Below are 23,364 nucleotides of genomic sequence, written 5' to 3'. Positions count from 1 at the left end.
GCGAACTGTCAATCACTCCTGTGCGCGTGCATCACTGTCCTCCTAGCAGCTGCAGCAACTTGCGCTCTCTCTCTTCATCAAGCTTTAAAACAAAAAGGGGACAAAAAGATCATATTGTCTTTGTGCATAGGCTATAGATTAATTAGATAAATGAATATCTAAATTTGTGCCTTGCCGTCTACGGTATTTTTTTAGAACTTAGAAAAAAGATGCTGCAGCCAATGAGCAGCCAGCGGGGGCTGCAGGACGACTCAACCTCCGCAGACAGTTTTTAATGTTTATCAGACAATAAATACTCAAGATTTTGCTTTAGTATAACTCACAACGAGTTTCACACACCTTCTCCGGCCACGTTGAGCTGATGACACTTAACAGTGGGAAAAGCGACACACGCGCTATTCACTTGTATAACTTAAGGGTGAATGGGTAATGTAGTTTCTGCTCTGGGTGGGATGAATTAGGAAGCTCGCATTGTGAAGGGCGCTCTGAAAATCGGCAGTGCAGGTAAAAGATTAAAACCTCTATTAAAACAGATGTCCAAATGAGCGTACCGGTACGCTACAAGCACGTTCTGGGCGCACGGAGAGGTGGCGGTACGCTCAAGAGCTATATTTGGAAGTGACGTACTGAGTACCAGTGCATACCGGCCCACTTAAAGCACTGGCAATGACTATACTTTGGAATTTTTTTTGCAGTCCACTTAGAATTCAACATGGAAATCATTTTTGTTTTTTATTGGCATTGATTGTTTTGAAATTCAAATGGTACTTACATGCCTGTGTTTTTATTTCTGTAATAAATATGGCTTTCAAGCCAACAGTTAATTTGGAGAATATTGATGGTTTATTGCAGGTATGTTGTTTACATGAGAAAATCTGTGTTACAAGTTAAACAAAAATTCCAATAAACAATCATATTTTGAATTTAAATAGTTTCTTTGTCTTGAGTTTACATTAATTATTTACATTTTACATTTACATATCCAAAAAGTTTCAGTCTTTTAATTGCGATTAATCGCGATTAATCGCGATTAATTTAAAAAAATTGTGCGATTAATTAGTTAATTTTTTTAAATCGATTGACCGCACTAATTATAATATAATAATAAATATTGTGGCCATTTTTATTCCATATTTTTTCCTGCGTTTTTACAGTGTTGCATGTTATAACCAATTACACACAATTACGTTGGGTTTATGAATGCAGTGGCCAATCAGAGGCATTCAGATTAGTCATTGTTGAAACACCTGAGCAGTGTTGCCAGGTCCAATGTTTTCCCCTGACATTTGCCTACTTTAACACTTCTGCCGTGGGTTGTTTTTCTTGTCCGCGGGTTGAAGCAACTTCAATAACGTGGTATTTAGCCCCTACGGGATTTTTATAGATGGAAACCCACCATCTACCCCAGAAACACAATTGGGCTGGTTTTGGGGCTGGGTTTCTTGTGAAAAAATGGCATCTAAACAACTAGGTGCCGATGTACATGTGATTTAAATATAGGTTTATTCATCATAATGTGTAGACCGTTTCACTGATTATAATAGGAGTGTTTTTTTTTTTAAATGCATTAAGTCACTCTAGACTGAATTTAGTGTTGTTCTGTGATAATGTAACTTTAAATGTTATTTGCTTGTTTTGTGTAGCTGCTTTTTGAATAACCAAGTAAGCATATATTATAATTAGTAACTTACAATGTTTTTATTAAGTTACTTTAAATACAAATTCACTAATATAAAAATAATTGACATGACATCCATATTCTGCTTGGCTAATGTGTTGTTAACAAATAACTCTAACATACATTAGGCTGCTTTTAGTCTTACCCAGATGTTGGTCCACTATCACTATGTTAGGATATGGCCGAGCACTAATGTGTGTACACACGGCAGTCAGAGGAGGATGTGCAGATCCAGTTCAGGGCCTGATGATTATTATAAACCAAAACTGAAATTGAACTGACAATTTTTCCTCCATCATTCATTTGCCAAAGTCATTTGCCTTTATATGCAACAATAACTATGAAGGCGGTTCAGTGATTTTTGCCAAAAACCAAAAGCCTTTTTAACCAAATGGATGCATGATCTGATCTTAGTTTTTGACAGTGCTGTTTTGTCCTCAATAATGGAGGCTGGATATTATGTAAATATAAATAGATACACCTCTACAAAGGCTTCTTTTAAAGCTTTGTTTGTAAAGAAAGCCGAAGACCATACCGTATATTAAAACGAAGTCTTGTACTCCTCCTTGTCTGAGCAGGCCTATAGATGTGCATAAAGGAAATTCTTGCGAAGGTGAATTAAGGTTTTCTGTATTGTGCTCGTGGTCAGAAAGCCTTAATGAGGCAAGTAGTTCACCGTAAAGAACCAGGTGTAAACTGGGTTTCTGGGTTTTAAGATTACACTTTTAAGACTACTTTCACAAGATAAGACATAATTTCCTGTAGTATCACTCTGAATTCACACAAAAATCCTTTGTTTGTGCGCCGATTACAGATGGTCTGATTCTTCAGATGTCTGTTATGAAATCTATTCCATGGTGCCCTGGTTCCAATATGTAGCACATTGTTGTGTTTTGGCACGTTTCTTTTTGTCACTTTACTCTAATAAATCCCTCCCACCATTGGCAGGAGACGCATTAGAGGAAGAACCCCAGGGCCTCTCTGTCTCTCTGTTTGGTTTGATGACCCCCTCCTCAGCCGCCGGCATGGCCTCGGGCATAGAGATGCCCAGGAAACGGAAAGGCAGCATGGACAACCTGTGAGTATATTTATACGTTTACATATTTACATTTGTCTCTAGAAGCTGGCTGGTTGACAAAAAAAAAGACAGTAACTGTAAATATATCACAATATTGTTGTTTTTGTAGTAAGAATAAATTAAAGATTGAATGGTTTATATATTAAACAACAGTTTGGTAATGCATATTTGTATATAATCTATTTATGTACATAAATCTTATGCTAAAGAATAAAAAACTATTTTTTAATAATTATTCAGAAAAATTAAAAATAATTACTTAAATGATTGAAAAGTTATTTACATTTATTTGTTCAAGTGTGTGTGTGCGTGTGTGCATGTAAAATTAATACTGTTATTTGCCATAGACAAGAATGTTAAATTAGTAAAAATTGACATTTCTAATGTTCAAAAGATTTTTCAAATAAATCCTGGTATTTTGAACTTTACATCAAAGAATCCTGGAAAAATATATCACAAAATGTATATTAAGAAAAATAAGAAATCATTCTTGAGGACCAAATCAGCACATTTGAATGATTTCTGATGGATTATATGGAACTGGAGACTGGCGTTATGACTGCTGAAAATTCAGCTTTGGCATTACAGGAATATACTATAATATAAAATAGAAAAATCATTTTAAATTAATAATATTTCACAATTACTGTTTTTACTGAAATAAATGCAGCTTTAAAATTTTAGGTTTTTCATTATTATCTAAAATTGAAATGATTATTCTCAGAAATCATTTATTTTCTCTTTTTATTTGGAACCTGTTTGACACAAATCAAAAGTGATATTTTATTCTAAATAAGTCAGAGTATTGAATAAGTGTGATTTTATTTCTATATATATATATATATATATATATACACACTTGCCTGTGACCACCTAGGCTTAATTCTTATTGATGTGACAAGTGATTTTGTACAGCCGTATTATTTGCCTGTCTTTGCTGCTTTGATTTTTGCATTAATTCCATGTTTCTTTGTGATTAAAGTAAAATCCTTCCCACATAAATGTCTATGTATGCTATATGTCCTCATACCACCCAGCCCTAGTGTCTTGAAAAAGTTTGTGTGTGGGTAAGAGAATGTAGCACATAAATAGTTGATATTGCTATTTCATAGCTCGTTTGTATGACTAATATCCTCTTGTTTGGCCTGTAGGCCCATGTCCTGCTTTTCTGAATGAGTCTAGATGCGTTGGGAAGGAAAGTGCGTGGTCTGTGTTTAACGTCCTGTGATAATCATGGCAGCATTTCATTCGTCACTTTAATCATCTCGCCGCTTTGTTTCCAGGGAAACAAAATCTGCATCAAATCTAGAGGAGGATATGGAGGACGATCAGGGAAGGTACTGAGCCCATTACTATACTCCGTATGGCTCTCCTTATATTTATTACTTCTAACACATCTGTATGTATTTTATTATTATGTTTTCTTAGATCGGAAGGAGATGACCAACAATTAAAAATTAAGTGTATCAGGTACTTATTGTCACTAAATGTAATTTAATTTATTAAAATTTAAGTTTAAATGTACATTTATTATTTCATTTGATTTGATTAAATCTGAAGTTTACACTGTCATTGAAACTGAAACAAACGCAAGTTTCATCTTCAATTTCATCTTGTAGAGAACCTCACAGTCAGATTGAGAAACGGCGGCGAGATAAGATGAATAACTTGATTGACGAGTTGGCAGCGATGATACCCACCTGTAACCCCATGTCCCGCAAACTTGACAAACTCACTGTGTTACGAATGGCTGTCCAGCACCTCAAATCACTCAAAGGTACCGGACACCTCGCAAATGCCTTAACAATTAGCTAGCATGCACAAAGACTAATATTGGACTTGTAAATCTATTTTTCTTCATGAATGAATTTCTTCATTAGGTCTAAACAAACAGTGATGAATGTTCCTTAATGTATGTGGGGTAATGGAGTGCCTGTTTTTCAGGAGCGACCAGCTCATTTGCAGAAGCCAATTACAAACCTGCTTTCCTCCCAGACGATGAGCTCAAACACCTTGTCCTAAAGGTAAATCAGATCATTTACAGCATTGTGACTTAAAGCTATTTGTTACATAGCAGAATAAACATCAAAACAAATTATTGATAATGTGGGTAGAAGAGGCTCCAAAAATACTGTAGCTTTTGTTTAAACGGGGCAGCTTCACTGTTTGCGATTTTTGAATTTACAACATCAACCCTCTTGTCCAGGCTGCGGATGGATTTCTCTTTGTGGTTGGCTGTGACCGTGGAAAAATAATCTTTGCATCAGAATCAGTTTCAAAAATCCTGAACTACAGTCGGGTAGGACAGTTCGACTATATAAAAAAAACTAAACAGAGAATGTTTTATATTAAAGGGACAGTTCAGCCAAAAATGAAAATTAGGCTTCGTTTTACTTGCATTATGTTGTCTACAAAACTAAAGTCAAGCCTTGTAAGCATAATATTTCCAGTTAATAGTAGGTTTTAGGATAAATCAGTCTTGGATGTCCAAACATTACTGTTCATATATTTTGGAGTATTTTAAGGGCTGTTTCAAAAGCTGCATTTGTTTACTTGGTGATAAACGATTAGGTTTATAATGTGACTTGTTAGCATACCATATTAGCTCAATCATGCCTCATTTGAATGGTTTTCTCCGCAGACGGAGTTAATTGGACAGAGCCTGTTTGATTATGTTCATCCAAAGGACATTGGTAAAGTGAAGGAACAGCTGTCCGCCACTGAACTCTACCCACGGGAGCGCCTCATCGACGCCAAAAGTAAACATATTTCGACTGTAATATAATTTTTTTTTTTTTTTCAGTGTTAAGTTTGAGTGCATGTTGAATGCTTTTCTGAAGTGTGCACAATGTACTCAGTCTGCTTAATAAATATACAATATACAGTACAGTTCAAATGTTTGGGGTTTGTAAGATTTTTAAATTCTGAAAGAAGTATCGTATTATCACCATTTATTTGTTCAAAAATAAATTAGAAACGGTAATATTCCTGTAATATTATTAATATTTTAAATGACTGCTTTTTATTTTATTTATATATATATATATATATATTCCTGTGATGCAAAGCTGAATTGTCAGCAGCCATTACTCTAGTCAGTGTCAGCGGTTTCTGAAGAAATCATATGGTGTTCAAATAACATTTATTATTATTATGATGAACAATGTTGAAAATAATGGTTCTGCTTAATATTTCTGTGGAAACCGTGATACATTCTTGAGTAATATAATGTAATATGTAAAATAATATAATCTTCCGTAACATTATAAATGTCTTTACTGTCACATTTGATCAGTTTGTTGTGTCTTTGTTTAATACAAGTATTCATTTCTTTAAAAGAAAATCTTACCAACCCCAAAACTTTTTTTTATTATTATTATTATTCATTGCTAGTTGATTATTTACTCTCCCAAATGTTTCAAAACCATTTCCTAGCACAAAGCACAATAAATGTAGTCCAGGTTTTCTGAAACCATAGAATTGCTTTTGTTAAAAAAAAAAAAAACATGTCTTCAACCAGTCTGACTTTCTCTGGTGTTTGTGTGTAGCGGGATTGCAGGTGCAGGCTGAGATCCCCGTCGGAGCAGCTCGACTTTGCTCTGGAGCCCGGCGTTCATTCTTCTGCCGAATGAAGTACAACAAAGTTACCATCAAAGAGGAGAAAGTCTTTCAGGCTGGGGCCTCAAAAAAGAAAGGTCAGGATACAGTCAAGAGCTTAATTAAGTTGCTAAAGATGCTTCTCAAATTCTAATGATGACATTAAGTGAATCAGAAGAGCCTTGTGTTCATGCAATCAAATGCACTGTGATGGAACCTATTACTGAAATTTGTTACGATTGCTCTGTAACAAAAAAAGAAAATAGAAGTTAACTAAAAGTTCTATTTCCTTGGCTTCAGACTGGCAATGTCTCTCATCTGGCAGAGAACCAAAGGTCCAAGATTCATTTGTGACGTGGTCTGCATATTTACTCCATTACACATGTCATCTCTTCTTCTTTCTTCTCGCCACATGCAGTGGTTTAAGCTCAGCTTGTGGGATTTCATTCCAACAGCTTTATTCCTACAAAGTTGTTGGATAGTGACTTCACTTTGGAAAGTGTTTTGCTGTGCTGTCTGGACTTGGACAGCATTGACGTTTCTGTTCTTGGTGAGCATGGCCTTTTCCAAACTGCCCAGAGCAGTTAGTTGTTCAGGCAAGCCATGCATTGATTTTTATGCATTGAACATTCATTATAAGCTAGTTTTTCAAAATTACAGTATGTTCAGCATGTTGAGCAAAAGCTTGTATTCAAGCTTTGCTGCATATCACATTTGGCACAGTTTGTGAGGTGTTTGTCAAAGCACGTTTTTAGATTAAATCAAGCAAAAAAAAAAACGAAAAAGGAATGAAACGTGCACCTTTGTGTTCCTCTTTAACAGCATATGGTGGAACATTTGGCTTGCAGCTCACCTGTAAATTGACTCTGTTTTGATTGACTGTCCCACCAGAGTCACAGCGGTACTGCACTGTGCACTGCACGGGCTACATGCGTACCTGGCCCAAGCGCCAGCTGGGCACGGAGGGGGAGGCTGAGGCGGATAAAGAGAGCTCCCACTTCAGCTGCCTGGTAGCAGTGGGCCGCATGCACCCCCACACCCTCCCGCAGGCCAACGGAGAGATCAAAGTCAAGCCCACCGAATTTGTCACCCGCTACGCCATGGACGGCAAATTCACCTTTGTGGATCAACGGTAAGTTGACTTTTTTGGGAATAACTATATGTGAATTTTTGTTATTCACAATTATTTTGTATGCATTAATTTTTATTTAATCAGGCAAATTAATTAAGTTCAAGTTCTTATTTCAATAACAGCCTGGCACGAGAATTAATATCTCCTGAGAAACATACAAACATATACTACAATACATAAAACACATAAAAAAAATAAAATAAAAATCTCAGTTACAGGTCGAGGTCAAAGCACTTACTAGTAATTTTTTTAAATGTACATACAGGAATATGTGTGTCTAATTTCAATAACTTTTGTAGCACATTACAATCATTCTTTTCTGTAGTCATAGTCATTTATGCAAACTAGCTCAACATGAAATTACCCTCATATAACTTCTTCCAGTACCATTCGGTAGTAAGTTAATTGTACATGGACACTTCATTCTCACTAGAGGGCAGCATGGGTTTTCTTTTCAAAACTTGTATTTAGTTTACCACTTGTTATGGGAGTGAGGACAACATTTGTTGTTCAGATAGTAGTTAACTATTTGTCAGTATTCTGATGGGCAGTAATTAACTTCAAAAAGGATTTCTTTAGTAGTCTATATAAATTACATAAAAATAATTATTATTTACATTATTTTATAAAATTATATATATATATATATATATATGACAAATATCATTATTTAATCTCCCATTGGTCAGGCATTGGTGCAGATTTGCCACTAAATCTTACCACTGGTATAGCCGAAGTTGTCATGTCAGGATAGCCTGGATGTTCAAATAAAAAGAGTAAAGTTTTGATAGTGTAATTACTTTGTCTGGGAAATCAACTTATCAATGGCTTACTTAGTTTTCTCAAATAAAATTACCATCTTGTAAGTTTCATAGTAAGAAAAGCTATTTTTTTAAATACTGCTTTCTATTTATATTGTGCATACAGAGCCACCACCATTCTGGGTTACTTACCCCAGGAGCTGCTAGGCACATCCTGCTATGAATACTTCCATCTGGATGACCTGCCTCATTTGGCAGATAGACACCGGAAAGGTACAGTGCATCCAGATTCTTATTTTAAGGAGCACTGGAGCTCTATACAGGTTTTGTTGAAAGCAGATTCCAAGAAACTGGGCAGATTGCCCGAGACATTTGCACAAAGAAGGACACGAGTAGCCAAATACTCATCATCCATCATTAATCATTAGTCTTACTTCTAAAGAACATTAGCACAGCTTTCAGTGGAAGACGCACAAGGCCAGTGCCTCAGAGAGTTCTATTAGATTACATGCAGATGAATGTGAAAAAAATTGTTGTGTGCACATTTTCTTATTTTTTTTATCTTGATCACCTCTTTTCACAGTGTTGAGAAGTAAAGAGAAGATTGAGACAAACTGCTATAAGTTTAAAACGAAATATGGCTCTTTCGTCACCTTACAAAGTCAGTGGTTTAGTTTTATAAATCCCTGGACCAAAGAAGTAGAATACATAGTGTCAACCAACACGGTTATATCGTAAGTACCAGCATTTCATCTTGTTTTTCTACTACTGCATATCAATGTCATAATTCAACCTGTCGCACACAAATTCTGTGATCAATGAGATGATAGATTATTTCTCGACACTCTTTCTGCCTGACTCAGTGGTAAAAGTAATCCAGGTGGATCAGGGGATAAAGCTGAGCAGCCAAGCAGTTCCAAGGCCTCGGAGGGTGAGTATTGAGATTTACGAATGTTATAAATATGTTTTGTTTCTAGGCATGTGCCTATATTTGCATACTGTATTGTGAAACCACATATAGAGGAAAAGACAGGACAGGAGAAACTCATTATTCAGTGTTTGTTTATGCTTGGTTGGGGTGTTATGTTTGTGTTTGATATGGATGCATGTCCTTTTATTTTTTGTTTTGTTTCCTCCTTTTGGTTTGGTGGTTTATTTTGGTATGTTTTTTTTTTTTTTGTGCATCAGCTGAAACCACCTGAATTTTGTATACATGATTTATCTTAAAATCGATAAAATGTGCAAAATCACTGTCAGATTTGACTCACTATCACTGTCCACTTGCTAAGGATATCAACCAAAATCTGTTGTCAGGAATTCTAAATATTTCCAACTCTTTTAAGTAATTTTGTATATTTCGTTTTGTAGATGATGCTAAGAAGTCCCAACAAGTTCCTATCATCCCAGGAATCTCCAGTGCATCAGGAATGATTTACGCTGGGTGCATAGGGACCCAAATTGCTAATGAGATTATGGACTATAATAGGTAAACCAATTATGTTGCTTCCTTTCTGTTATTATATTTGGTGTTATTTACAGTGAAGTATCACAAGTGAAGAAAATTAAGAAATGTAATTTAGATTTAGGATGAGTTGTCATCCAACAAACTACTAGTTAATTAGTGATGTTGGCTAGTTTACCATTTTTCTTTCAAATATTACTTTTGATATTGTTAGCAGCTGTGTTTTATCCTGCTCTGCTTTAGCTGTCAGACAGTTTGCATGACAGAATGTTCTTGGAAACATTGTGTTATTTAGTTGATTTTGAAAATATGTAGTTCTGCGCATTCCTAAAGCAAAGATTTTTGAATTCTGAATATCTGCTGTTTTCTTAAGGATGAACTCCTCACCATCCAGCGGTAATACAAGTCCATTCAGTGTGCCGCAGGAAAAGTCTCCACTGGCCCTTGTGCAGGCCAGCAGCAACGTGAGTCTGTCAAAAAACGATGTCTGTGTTTAGAAATTAGTTTACTAGTTTTGTGGTTTCTTGCATTCTAACTTGCGTTCTAACAGCACTCCTCATGCTTTCAGGTGCCAAATGGGGAAGCAACAGATGTGGAGATGACTGGCAAGTCAGGCTCAGTGGAGGAAGCGAGGGGTGGGGCCTTCACAGCAGGAGAAAATCTGATGGGTAGATGTCACAGCATTATATTACATTGACCATGCCGTAGTAAGATGCTAAACCTTGTCAAGTTCATGTCTGGGTTTTTTCCTGGGAAAAAAAATTTGAATATTGAAAATTAAGCCTGCTTTTGGAACGTTAAAGTCTTTTTGTATTGTGACATTATTTTCGTAAAAAAAAATTTGTCCAGACATTTTCTACATTGTTTAAACTTGTATTTTACTTTTTATAATACAGAAATATATGGATTACAATCGAGAATCATGCATGTATTATTAATATTATTATTAAGTATACTTAATTTAATTAGTAAATGATGATAATTATTTAATAACAGATGTAATGTTATTTTTCTAAAAATAAATCCATTTTAATTAAACTAAAATCTATTCTTCCATGTTCTGTAATTTTTCTTAAATTTAAATATTTTTGTCCTTTTTTTATTGTATTTATTTATATTATTATTATTTTTTTTATTTTTTATTTTTTTATATTGTACTATTTTTGTTCATTCTCTGCCTCTCTTCCTGCCCTTCAGAGGGGAGCTCTCAGTTGGATCTGGAGAGTGTTCCTGGTTTGGGTGCTCTGAGCACCGACGAGGCAGCCATGGCAGTCATTATGAGCTTACTGGAAACAGATGCCAACCTGGGTGAGGCCGTGGATTTTGACGAGTTGCACTGGTCTCTTTGAACATACTCCAATTAATTTTTTAGTTTTTTTTTTTAAAGACCCATCTTATCTGGAGCTTTTTAAAATGAACCATCCATTCATTTTCAAAGGGGCCGTAAGCCTTTGACAAATCTTTGTATTTTATGTTTTTAATTTATTAGTGTTTTTAAATGCATTTGGACAAGCTGCATGGCATATTATCTGATGTCTGCCCTTGGTGAAGGAGGATGGCCGTCTCTCTTAGTACCTTAAGCTGAGTACCTTAAGCAACAGGACCAGGTTTTATATGGTCTGGTGTGCATTTCTTTATCCTTGGCATGGATCAGAACAGAGAGACGTTCTTGGCCTGCTTTGCCATGTTGAGAAACACATGCCTCAGCCAGGGCATAAGGCAAGAACCCAAATGGTCCACTGTGATCCAGTGGCATAAGGATTTCAAAACTATTCCTCAGTCATTCAACACTTGAACTGATGCTTTGAGGCAAAGCTGGACTCAAATTTTTTTTAATAAAAAGGTAAAAGGATTCCTTTGGCAAGGGAAGCCTGATAGTTATTTTACCCTTTTAGAGCAGAAATCGTCTTGAATTCAATGTTGTTATTTTTTTTCAAGAGTGGAACAACAGGGAGGGCTATTGGTAAAAGCGCTTGTGGTCAGTTGTCAAACAGAATTACTTGAAAAGACTGGAAAAATCAGAAAATAGAGGATCACAGTTAGGCCTGACATTAGTTTTTTTTTTTCTTCTCTCTAGTCTACAAACCTGTGTGAATGTGTACTTTTCCTACAGACCTCTGCCTGTTCTGCCAGAGCTGTGCTTCTCTTGAAACTGGGCTGTCATTAAGATTTACAACTCCTGGGACAACATTTTTACCGTTGAGTAAGCTGTATTATAGAGGTCCTGGGACAATGTTCCTGGTTTTTGCCCCCTTAGTTAGATGTATTAGATCTGCTGTTCTGAAAGATTTTCTGGATGGAGATCAGTGACATGTATAATGGTGATTGGAACCTAATAAGGGCAGGGTCTCTCAGGGAACAATTTGTGGAAACCCCTTCTCAATATCCTTTAGCGGATCAGCAAAGTACCACTTTTTAGACACTCAAGTTAAGGTGGTGTTTAAGACTTATACATTGTTCAGGGCTCCATTCTTTCATTAGTTCTTCTTGTTCAGTTATGTGCAAGAAGTATAACATGCTTATGTGATCAACATCTAGTAGATGATTGTTGTTTAAACTGTATTTTGGAATTGTGTAATAAGTTAATCTCTACTCCACTTCAAAATACTAACAAAATCACTTTTTATAGAGTAAAACATTTAACAAAGTAATGGGGAGATGTATTTTAACTTTCTTCCTGCTTAATGAAGGTATTTAATACAAATCCAACCATGAAGTCACTTTTAAATATACTATATAATGCGACCTAAAGTGAACAGTCTGTTTATGATTTACTCACCCTCATGTCTTTCCAAACCTGTATGATTGTGTCTCATGGAACACACAAATGGAGATGTTTAAAAGAATGTTCACGCTGTTCTTTTCCGTGTAATGAAAGTCAATGGTGACCATATGGGCTTTCAAGCTTCAGTAAGGACTAAAAATCACATTAGAAGTAGTTCATAAGATTTGTGTGCTATTTTGCAATTCCAGTTTCATAGATCTCCAATTTATTTTACTCCATTTTCTCGGTTTCAGTGTTGCGTTTCACCTTAAGGCTGGAATACACTACTAATAGACTTTTTCCCAGATTTTTACTCTGATTTACAGTTTCAAGGAGTCTATTCTAGTTGAAGATTTTGTAGATTCACATGAAATCATGTGTTATATGATACAGATATAGATTATCTAGCATCATCAGGCTATGATTCCATGCATTTGGAAGATATTGAACATTTTACAATACATCGTTTTAACTTGTCATAAGTTTAAAAGTCTTCCGGTGCATTTCAGTCATAAGGAATAAAGTAAGTCATACAGGTTTTGAACAACATGAGAAAATAATGCTGTAAATTGTATTTTTGGCTGAACTATAACTTTAACTGAAGAACAGATTTTAATCATTTTTAAATGCTGTTAAATGAGCTTTTGAATAGATAAATCAAAAGGTAACATCCAATGTAGTTTTAAGCCAGTTTTTTTAAATGGCTAAAATCTTAGAAACATCACCTCTTTTTGGGAAAATGAACTTCATAGGCTGTTAAAATTATGCTATCAGATGCCATTTCTTGAAATGATTCCCTTTTTTATATAATTGAGATTTTAATCTATGTGCACATCCCTGGTATACTGGTTCTCTGTTTTTCTCTTTCTAAATTTCTCACTCTCTTAAAACAAGTCATCTGAATCCTCTGGGTAATAATTCACCTCATTTCAACATGGCTTTGTATCTAATTTAGCAAATTTTCTTCCAAAATGTTGCTTCCCTTTATACTGGTGACCTTTCATACAGATGATCAGTGTATTGAACTGCTTTATTGTGACCGTGCACACGTGCCACACTTGTCTCATGGTCATGCGTGATGGTAACGGACAATTTTAACCAATTGTACCAAAGCACATTGACCGCAGACATATTTAAAGTACCCATAACCCTATGCTGTCAGATGTTCTGTAATTCTGTGACTGTGGTGTGAGCTGCTTTTAAAAAATGTTTTCATATCATTGTCTGCTGTCACATGCTTCCAAGAGCTTACTTGAAGGGAGGATGCCACCGACCCAATCAACTGAAATACTGCTGGATGATATGCACATTAATGGTTTTTAGTGTAAAAAAAATCTTGCCATGATTCATTATTCATCCAACGCTTGGCTTTGCAAACGTAACATACTACCTAGAAATATAGGTGGGGTATTTCTTTAAACCTAACTGAAATTTCATGGGATCAACTGCAAGTGCTTGTCACACAGGTGGTTAGATGTGTTAGCCAATCATAATTGGGCTAAGATGTCCAGTTATAGATTTTGATTGGGCAGTTGTAACCTTAAGCACGGGAACAGCTTCTTTGTTTACCCCAATGTACAAACGTTGACCTGTGCCATAACTGCAGGCTGGTCCTAAAATATGTACAAAGACTTCTGATTCCGTTTCCCTCTCCCCCACATAGCTTCACGGTTTGTTTTTTTACCCTAGAATGAAAAATTCCTTAATTCACTCACCCTCAGGCCACCCAAGAGGTCATTCGTCAGAAATTTAGCATCACATTACCTGCTCACCAATGGGTCTTCTGCACTGAATGGGTGCCGTTAGAAAGTCCAAACAGCTGATAAAAGCATCAAAATAATCAACAAATAATTGATACAACTCCAGTCAGAGATTTGGCGTCTTGTGAAGTAAAAAGTTGTGTGAATGTTTAAAAAAATATTTAATTAAGGTGTTTTAACTTTAAACTCTTTCTTCAGAACACGATGCGAGTCCATAATCAATAATAATGCTTCCTTATGGTGGAAAAAGTCCATCTCCTGTTGTCCTCCCTCAGTAAAACATAGCAACATATTCGTTTAGAACAGTTTTTGGACTGTACTGTAAACTGTGCTTCATCTGTGCACATTTCTCTCCTGATTCAGATGAGATTGACACTTTCACTGGGGAAGACAACGTTATTTATAGAAGATTATTGGATTATTACATGAGTTATTACAAACATGCAGCTTTTCACTTCACAAGATGTTAGTTGATGGACTGGAGTCATGTAAATTTCTTATGGATTATTGTGATGTTTCATCATCTCATTTTGATGGCACCCATTCAGAGGATCCATTGGTGAGCCAATGATGTAATGCCAAACTCTCCAAATCTTTTTCGATGAAGAAATAAGCTCTGAGGGGTGAGTACATTTTCAGCAAATGTAAATTTTTTGAGTGCCCCATTCGTTTGTGACTGTTCTGTTTGGAGTGTCATTCTGCAGTTGCACATGGCAAAAATCAAGTACTGTAAGTAGGTTAGAAACCTTTTCTTATCGCTCTTTTGTCCTAATTTCAGCTCTCACTCTGTGTAGAATGAACATTTCTTGATTTTATATTGTTCCGTTAATATTCATTCATGCATGCCTTTTTGTGTCCCCTTTGCTTTTCTTTACTACTTTTTTTGTTCTGTTAGCTATCTAAGGGTATTGGATAAAGGTTTTTGCCTTATGAAAGAGACAAAGACTTGCTCATTGTTCTATTTCCCTTTGTTTCTGTCTGTCTTGAGTGAGTGGTTTGGATATCCTGAAGACTGTTCATCATTTCTGTGAATATCACAGTCGGGGAGCAGCTGTTGGGTCGAGCCTCCAGATCTGCTTGCACCTCCTCGTCGCTTTGACCAGGGCTGTTATTGAACGGGGTGTCTTGTTCAGGCACACAGGCCCCTTTACTGTTTTTTTTGCTCTCTCCTCTGTTTGTCAATGCCATCGCTGCTACTATCAACAGGTCTGGTTACTAGCAAAGGATCTGTCTGTCCAGGCTGACATGTAAAACGATTCTTAAATAAACAACATTAGTTTCCTGTACATCTGTCTCCATCTGTCATGTCAACATACAACTGTTCAGAGATGTTGAGATTGCATCTTAAATTTCAATTAATTTCCTGGAGGTAGCAAGTAGGAAATTGTAAATTGAATATAGGGAAATTTAAAGATTTGAATAAATTGCTTCAAGTGTATTTTTTATTTTATTTTGATTTTTTTATTAGCACACTTGCCCATAAATGTTCATACACCACCATTCAAAGGTTTGGGGGGTGGTGGGGTGTGTGTGTGTGTGTTTAAAATACTTTTGTGCACCAAGGAAGTGTTAAATAGTTCAGAAGTGGTAGTAAAGACATTTGAGATGTTACAAATAATTTCTGTTTATGAATAAATGTTCATGAAAGAATCCTGAAAGAAATGTATCACATTTTCCACAGAATAATGAGCAGCAAAGCTGTTTTCAACATTGATGATAAGAAATGTTTCTTGAGCACTAAATCATCATATTACAATGATTTCTGAAGGATCTGCAGGTTATTAGGGGCCAAGCACCGAAGGTGCGAAGGCACCTATTGTGTTTGTTGGCGTTATTATTCTTCTTCTTCCACCCCAAGTCTATGGTAGCCCATAGAACCGATTGCGGGAAAGTTGTATAATTTGGCACACTAATAGAGGACTGTCTGAACATTAACTGTAGCAAATTTGAAGTCTCTAACTCAAACTCTCTAGCGCCACCAATTGTCTAAACTTTCAAAAACTTGATGCTAATAACTCTTGAACCGTAAGCCACAAAATGAAAATTCTTTTTTCCTGTGATTCCTTGGCTCATGCCGAGTCGAATGGACACCGAAATTCAAAAATCGCAAGGCTTAGTTTTTTCGCTATCGTCAATTGTTCGTAAAACCTACTTTTTCGAACTCGTCCTAGGCCGTTGCACCGATTGTCACGAAAATTGAATCAGATAATCTTCAGACCATGCTGGCAAAAAGTTATGGAATTCAAGTTGATTTCTCAAACCGTTTCCGAATAGCTCATGAACGAATTCTTCAAAAAGCACGCAAACGTGAACGTGAGGCTATATCTCCGCAACGGTTTGGCCTATTGAGACCAATCTTGGTGGGTCTTATAACAACCATTCCCTGGGACTACCTGCAGTGTTTCGGCGCTGTGCCCCCTAGTGGTCAGGAGATATGAAAAATGCATGTTTTTGCTCATAACCTCTGAACAGTTTTGCCAAAAATCACAAAAGTGGTGTCTTTAGATTCAGTGCATCATTCCGAGTCGAATGATACCGAATTTTCCCAATTCGGCCATTTTGGGCGTCGGCCATTTTGGATTTAGTTGTAAATTGCTGTATCTTAAGAATGAAGTTCCGTATCGTTTCGCAAATAATTACAAAAATGTCCGGCTCCATGCCCTGAATGTACACAAAAAAATTGGGGGCAGCGCCACCTTGTGGTCAATAGTTATAACGATTTTTTTCGAAAAATGCTAATAACTTTTGCATACATTAGCCTATTGTAACAAAGCTGATGTTGATAGATTCCTTGGGTCATGCCGAGAACACCGATACCCCATTTGTCAATTTTGGCAAAATTTCCTGTCCGCCATTTTGATTCATGTTGAAAACCTACTTTTTCGAACTCCTCCTAGACCGTTGCTCAGATTTTCACCAAATTTGATTTGGATCATCTTCAGACCATGCTGGCAAAAAGTTATGGAATTTGTGTCGATACACGTAACCGTTTTCAATTAGCGTACCAACGAATTTGCTGGAAAGATGCCAAACTGCATCTGAGGCTGTATCTCTGCAAAGGTTGGAGATATTTACACAAAACTTAATATGTGACATTGTCACATCACATTGACCACGCCACATCATTTTGGTCACAGCGCCACCTATTGGTCAAGAGTAATAAACCAATCAATAACAGCTAATTATTACATTTCCAATAATGCTAATAACTTTTGATTGCATTAGCCTATTATCATGAAACATGTCTCAAAATGTTCCTTGGGACATGCCGACAACATGCATACCAATTATGTCATATTAAGCAAAACTTCCTGTCCGCCATTTTGATTCATGTTGAAAACCTTTTTTTTTAAACTCATCCTCAACCGTTTGTCTGATTTTCACCAAAATTGAATCAGATCATCTTCAGACCGTGCTGACAAAAAGTTATGGATTTCGTGTCAATAGACGAAACCGTTTTTGTACAGCGCTGCTTCAGATGTCAGGCATCTTCACAAAATGAGTCTGAGGCTATATCTCTGCAAAGCCCATTAGTGGTCTTCCAGTGACATCTAGTGGTCGTAAATGCAATTTATCATACAACACTGTCTCTTTAACCTTTATAACTGTTATATGTTGTCTTAATTTCATTCCAAAGAAGCATACGCAATTTATGTATAATTTCACAGTCTAGATAATAGTACTGCACTGATTTTAAATAACCTAGATATGGCTGACAGTAAAAGAATAGAACAGAATTACAGACACACACAAACATGAAATGTTTAAACTACTATATTAATACTCAATAAGCATGCTTAAACCCACACACAGATGCACACATTTTGTTATATATATAGATAATTAAAATAAATGATGGGTGATAAAACCTATTGCAAGTCTTCTGTTTTTATGGGCTTCTGTGTCATTTTTCAGGTTTCATTGCAATCATAATCTGCCATAATTATAAACATTAGATATATCTGTATGAATAAATTGGTAAACTTTGACTCAATGTGATCTGAAATGCTTGAACAGTAATATTAAATAATAGTAATATACATTTTTTCTAGATGAATCCCTCAACAAGCCCATAAACTGTAATGTTTTAGTCTTTAGTGAGCTCATTAGTGGTCTTCCGGTGACATCTAGTGGTTATAATTGCAATTTTTTATTCAACACTGGGTTTTGAAGCTTTATAAATATTACAGTGTTCTTTTTTACCTAATCTCTGTTAAATTTTGCATGATTGTTTAGAAAAAATACAGATCTAATGCATGTGTGATTATATTACCCCCTTTTTTTTTTGCAGTTTAATGCCATTCACAACAGAAATCTTTTGTTTTTTAGGCCATTTTTACCGGTTATAGCACTAGCTATTTTCTGATCTTAATGAAACTTTGCATGCTTGGTGGGTCATCTTTCACATGTTATAACTAAGTTTCATAAAGTTTTGAGTTTTTGTTTCAGTTTTATAGGCTTTAGGTTACATGTGGCCACGGCCCTTTCCTAAATGACCTCTTATAGCTAACCAAAGGACAAAATGCAACATATTTTTGAAAATTATTGATCTAGAGAGTCCAGAGAATATTATTGCAGTGGTTTGATCAAGACTGAACAAAAAACCAGGTGACCCAAAACATTCAAATTCGCGGACCAATTTTACGAAAAAGGCTATAACTCGGGAACAAAATGAGATATCTTCACCAAACTCAGAACTCATATGCATGAACAAAAACTTTAGTCAATTATTATTTTTTGTCCATATCTGCCACTTGGTGGCACTACAGGATGAAAAAAAATCAAATGGCTATAACTAAGCAACCGTTGATCCAATCAACTTGAAAATTGATATGGCCCAATGTGGCACAAGTGCTCTATGAGGAATTTCACTTATCTTATAAAAACATGGCCGCCATTGGCCAAACAACTTTAAGCACCTATTTGACAAGGTTAATGGAAGTCGATCAGAACGAAACTCGGTGGGCATGTTCGACTCATTGCCCTAAAGGTCTGTAAGTATTTTGAAAGAAATTGCCCACAACATTGTCACCTCCCACAGAACACAACAAAGCGATTTGATTACAGCGCCACCTATTTTCCAAAAATGTTAATGCATCATTTTACTGGAGTTTTACTGGCTGTTTCAATTACACTCTTCCAATAATTGCTTTTCTCACTCGTTAAATTTGGTCTGATGCTCCATGCCATGCTTAGCTCCTCGCTGTGGAACTTTTATTAACAATTTTCAGCCATTTCAATTACAATCATGCAATTATTAATTTCATTATTCATTGTTGCATTTGGTCTGATGCTACATATGCTTAGCTCCTGATGTTGCCGCTGGAATGCTTGGCCCCGTGATTGCTGCTTGCAGCTATATTTTTAAATTGCAATAATATTGTGCAATATTAGTTTTTATGTATATATTTTTTTTAAGCATTTACAATTGTTTTACCAAATTATTTAACCAAAAATATTCCCAAACATTTGAATGTTAGTGAAGCATGAAATTATTTTACCCTTTTTTTTTTTTTTTTTTTTTTTTTTTTTTTGTGTAGGAGGAGGAGGAGGATTTGATATTTGTAGACAAATACTTTTTATATATTTTTTTTTAGATCAGAAGGCTCACTGGAAAAAAAAAAATGACTTAGTTGTTTTCAAATTCATTGGGGGAAAAAACATATTAGTTTTAATATATTAAACATTAATTTAATTAAAATAAAATATAGTTTATGTACACTTATTGTATTATTCAAATCAGCTAATGAATACCATTAACTAATCAAAATTGGATCAGAACTTGTTGATTTAATGAAATTCCTCCAGTTTCTTTCAGCTCTATTTCAGTAAATTCCTCCAATTCTCATCAAGACAGGAAATCAATAAAACTTCACCGTTCACCTTCACGCAAATTCTTTAAGCTGTTGAGTGCATTCAGTGGTTAAATCAGTAATGAGAACAATGCTTACTCAAATGATGAATCTAGCTAAACATTTCTGCGAATATTCACATCCTTTGCCCAAAATCGTTTACACTAATAGTGAACTTAGGTCACCAGAACAAGTCCGCTCTGAAAACAAAATTACACACTTTTTTTATTTTACTGCAAAAGGAAAATATAGAGCTGCAACCATCAATTTATATGATATTACATAGAGTCCTAGTCTGCTGCTGGGACCAGAGAAGCCAGAGGATTTCAAGTATCACTCATGTGTCTTTGAGGTAATTAGTTTGTGTCACTTGCCTACATGTCGGCCTCCTGTGGGGAGATTACTGTAGTTTAATTTCACAGATGTAAAAGGGTCTGGGTAAGAATGATTAAGTGAGAGAGAAGTAAGCTGGGGTTTGCTATATATGCATCTCTGCCACAGTTGATTTCGTTGCACTGATGAAGATGGGACAGGCAGCAACCTTACCCTGCAGAAAAGGTGGCACCTATGTCACCGAGCTTTATGAATGGTTCAGGTAAGTTTACAAAATATTAATTAGGTGACTACTATGACTAGATCTGGGATTTAGGGAAGTGGGTAGTAAAAATAGGATACATAAGCATAGTTACGTGTCATCTGATAGATGTTTTTATGCAAAACAAACCTCATTCTGGATCTTTATTATTGGAGAGTAATTATAACCATAAAATGTGTCAAGAAAGGGTCATGCCTTACTGAAGATTTTTATTATAGACCATAAAATGCCAACCATGACTGAAAAACCATATAAACTATTTCAGGATAAGTAGGTCATCTTTTTTTTACTTGACCTTTTACTGTAGTCTTGTTCCTGGAACTTTTCATTTAATGATGTGCATGATAAGACAATTGCCTTTTTCAGTAAGCATTCATACAGTAACTGCTCTGGAAACACAAAGTCTTATAGTTATCAAGTATTAGTATCGGTAGCTTTTAATTAATATACATGTATTAATATTATTAACATACCTTAAAGACATTGGTGGATGGATTTTTTTCTTTCAGTAACAAATTTTTAGATATTAAAAAACATGGTGCATGGATGTCAATAAATGTAATGTATAAACACATTGAATTAATCATGTTTAAGACAATTATCTTTTATATATATATATATATATATATATATATATATATAATAACATTTCAACGTGTATTTTTATGTAATGTGCATTTAATGGACAATTATCAGGATCTATCTATAATATAACACTATAACCCATGTCAATGAATATTTATCATTGATTTAAGATAAATGATTAAATACCTCATGAGATAAAAACTCATCAGAGTATTTTATAAAATGTGTCCACTTTTGTGCTTGTGCCTGGCAGGAAGTTCCTGAATGAATGCCCCAGTGGACTGATCACCCTCCATGAGTTCAGACGTCACTTCTGCAATGGAACCGTGGGAAAAGAGTCAGCGGAGTATGCAGAGCAGATATTCCGCACACTAGATAACAATGGGGTATTACAAAGCTCAAAACCAAACAAGCTTTGATGCCTGACACATATGATGTTTTAAACCTGCAGTTAACGAACACTGGCTTTACAAAACATATGCTGACTTGTAAAAGGTGGAGGAATAACAAAAGACACTGCCCTAACAGTGGGAAACATGTTCCATATGTGGTGACATTACACTAACCTCAAGGTCAATGAATAATTATCAGTGGTTTAAGAGGCTTGAAATTACATTGTCATTATTCTGAAACATGATCTTTTGAGATTTTGATCCCTAAGATAAGTCCTAACAAGGTTATTATAGTTAAATTAACTAAAACCATAAAAAAAATCCATTACTAAAAATAAAATATAAAAACCTTAAAATTTTTCTTCTTTTTCTTTTTTTAAATTTTAATAATAAAAACTATATATATATATATATATATATATATAATTACAACTCATAATTACAGTATGAAAACGATAACAAAAATGAAAATGGAAACAGTATATATATATATATATATATATATATATATATATATATATATATATATATATATATATATATATATATATATATATATATATATATATATATATACACACACACACACACACACACACACACACACACACACACACACACACACACACACTGTATATTGTAGATATAGTTACATTTAAAAAATTTAAATTATAATAGTATCTAGTAAAACAACACTGGATCCAGATCAAAACAAAATCGGGATTGGTGATGTGATTTGATATAAAAAGTGTTATGTGAATGCCATTTGACAGGATGGAGTTGTGGACTTCAGAGAGTATGTGACAGCCATCAGCATGTTGATTGAGGGCACGACAGTGGAGAAGCTGCGCTGGTCCTTCAAACTCTATGATAAAGACAAAGATGGAGCCATCACACGCTCAGAGATGCTTGAAATCATGCAGGTAAGACTATAGTTGAAGAACTCTATTACTTGCTGTTCTAAACTGATTGTAGCGTTTTCCTCTGGAATTATAAATGCAGTTTGATTACGTGATTCTGGATTGCTCCACTAGAGGGCAATATATAATCACAAATTAATATTCTCTCATGCCTGTTCTCACTCAGGCTGTGTTCAAGATGAGCGTTGCAGCATCACTGACCAAACCTGATCCACTGACTGCTGAAGAATGCACCAACAGGATATTTGTACGGCTGGACAAAGATAACAATGGTAAGCTACATTGCTATCTAAAGTGCCAAAGTTATTTCAACCACTCTTGAAACACTAAACTGCACTAGAAAGCACAGTCTCCTTATGTCATTCTTTTTCATTCCGTCTCTATAGCCGTTATCAGTCAGGAGGAGTTCATTGAAGGCGCGCTGAATGATGAATGGATCAGAGAGATGTTGGAGTGTGATCCAAACACAGTGAAGATGGAGAGGCCTCCCAAAGGCCATGCAGTACTTTAAAGCTGTATTATAACCTTAAAGATGAGAAGTTCATGCATTAGTCAGTATGATTATATTGAATTTAAGGAACAGTTCACCACAAAAATGAAAAATGTTTCACCCACAGAAATCACCTGCTCACCAATGGATCCTTTGCAGTCAATGGGTGCCGTCAGAAAGAGAGTCCAAACAGCTGATAAAAGCATCACGATAATCTAATCCACACCACTCCAGTCCATCAGTTAACATCTTGTGCAGCAAACAGCTGTGTGTTCGCAAGAAACAAATCTATCAATCA

General features: G+C 35.5%; 1 protein-coding gene across 7 annotated transcripts in view; it reads left to right on the top strand.

The window, feature by feature from the left end:
• LOC127934712 (aryl hydrocarbon receptor nuclear translocator-like protein 1) overlaps window positions 1-21,698 on the top strand; it is a 32,128-nt gene extending 10,430 nt beyond the window's left edge. Inside the window, exons 2-21 of one of the 7 annotated variants that reach the window (XR_008147878.1) lie at window positions 2,627-2,756; window positions 4,040-4,093; window positions 4,185-4,226; window positions 4,376-4,533; window positions 4,701-4,780; window positions 4,963-5,055; window positions 5,398-5,515; window positions 6,305-6,451; window positions 6,654-6,711; window positions 6,809-6,903; window positions 7,245-7,485; window positions 8,413-8,519; window positions 8,830-8,980; window positions 9,110-9,177; window positions 9,615-9,732; window positions 10,082-10,172; window positions 10,277-10,376; window positions 10,906-11,016; window positions 14,781-14,855; window positions 15,221-15,356. Coding sequence is in view for 6 of the 7 variants with exons in the window: in XM_052532269.1 (XP_052388229.1) it covers window positions 2,627-2,756; window positions 4,040-4,093; window positions 4,185-4,226; window positions 4,376-4,533; window positions 4,701-4,780; window positions 4,963-5,055; window positions 5,398-5,515; window positions 6,305-6,451; window positions 6,654-6,711; window positions 6,809-6,903; window positions 7,245-7,485; window positions 8,413-8,519; window positions 8,830-8,980; window positions 9,110-9,177; window positions 9,615-9,732; window positions 10,082-10,172; window positions 10,277-10,376; window positions 10,906-11,016; window positions 15,221-15,483 (2,225 nt within the window). In the remaining variant the exon portion in view is untranslated. Of the gene's footprint in view, window positions 1-2,626; window positions 2,757-4,039; window positions 4,094-4,184; window positions 4,227-4,375; window positions 4,534-4,700; window positions 4,781-4,962; window positions 5,056-5,397; window positions 5,516-6,304; window positions 6,452-6,653; window positions 6,712-6,808; window positions 6,904-7,244; window positions 7,486-8,412; window positions 8,520-8,829; window positions 8,981-9,109; window positions 9,178-9,614; window positions 9,733-10,081; window positions 10,173-10,276; window positions 10,377-10,905; window positions 13,842-14,780; window positions 15,792-20,585; window positions 20,680-21,517 lie in introns of those variants that run through there. The other 6 variants (XM_052532270.1, XM_052532269.1, XM_052532272.1 and 3 more) reach the window with 6 other exon arrangements.
• Window positions 21,699-23,364: the final 1,666 nt, after the last annotated feature.

Source organism: Carassius gibelio, chromosome A18 (genome assembly GCF_023724105.1).
Source record: "Carassius gibelio isolate Cgi1373 ecotype wild population from Czech Republic chromosome A18, carGib1.2-hapl.c, whole genome shotgun sequence".
Taxonomy (NCBI): Eukaryota; Metazoa; Chordata; class Actinopteri; order Cypriniformes; family Cyprinidae; genus Carassius; species Carassius gibelio.
The sequence above is the reverse complement of the archived record's forward strand: the minus strand, read 5'-3'. Positions and strand labels throughout refer to the sequence as shown.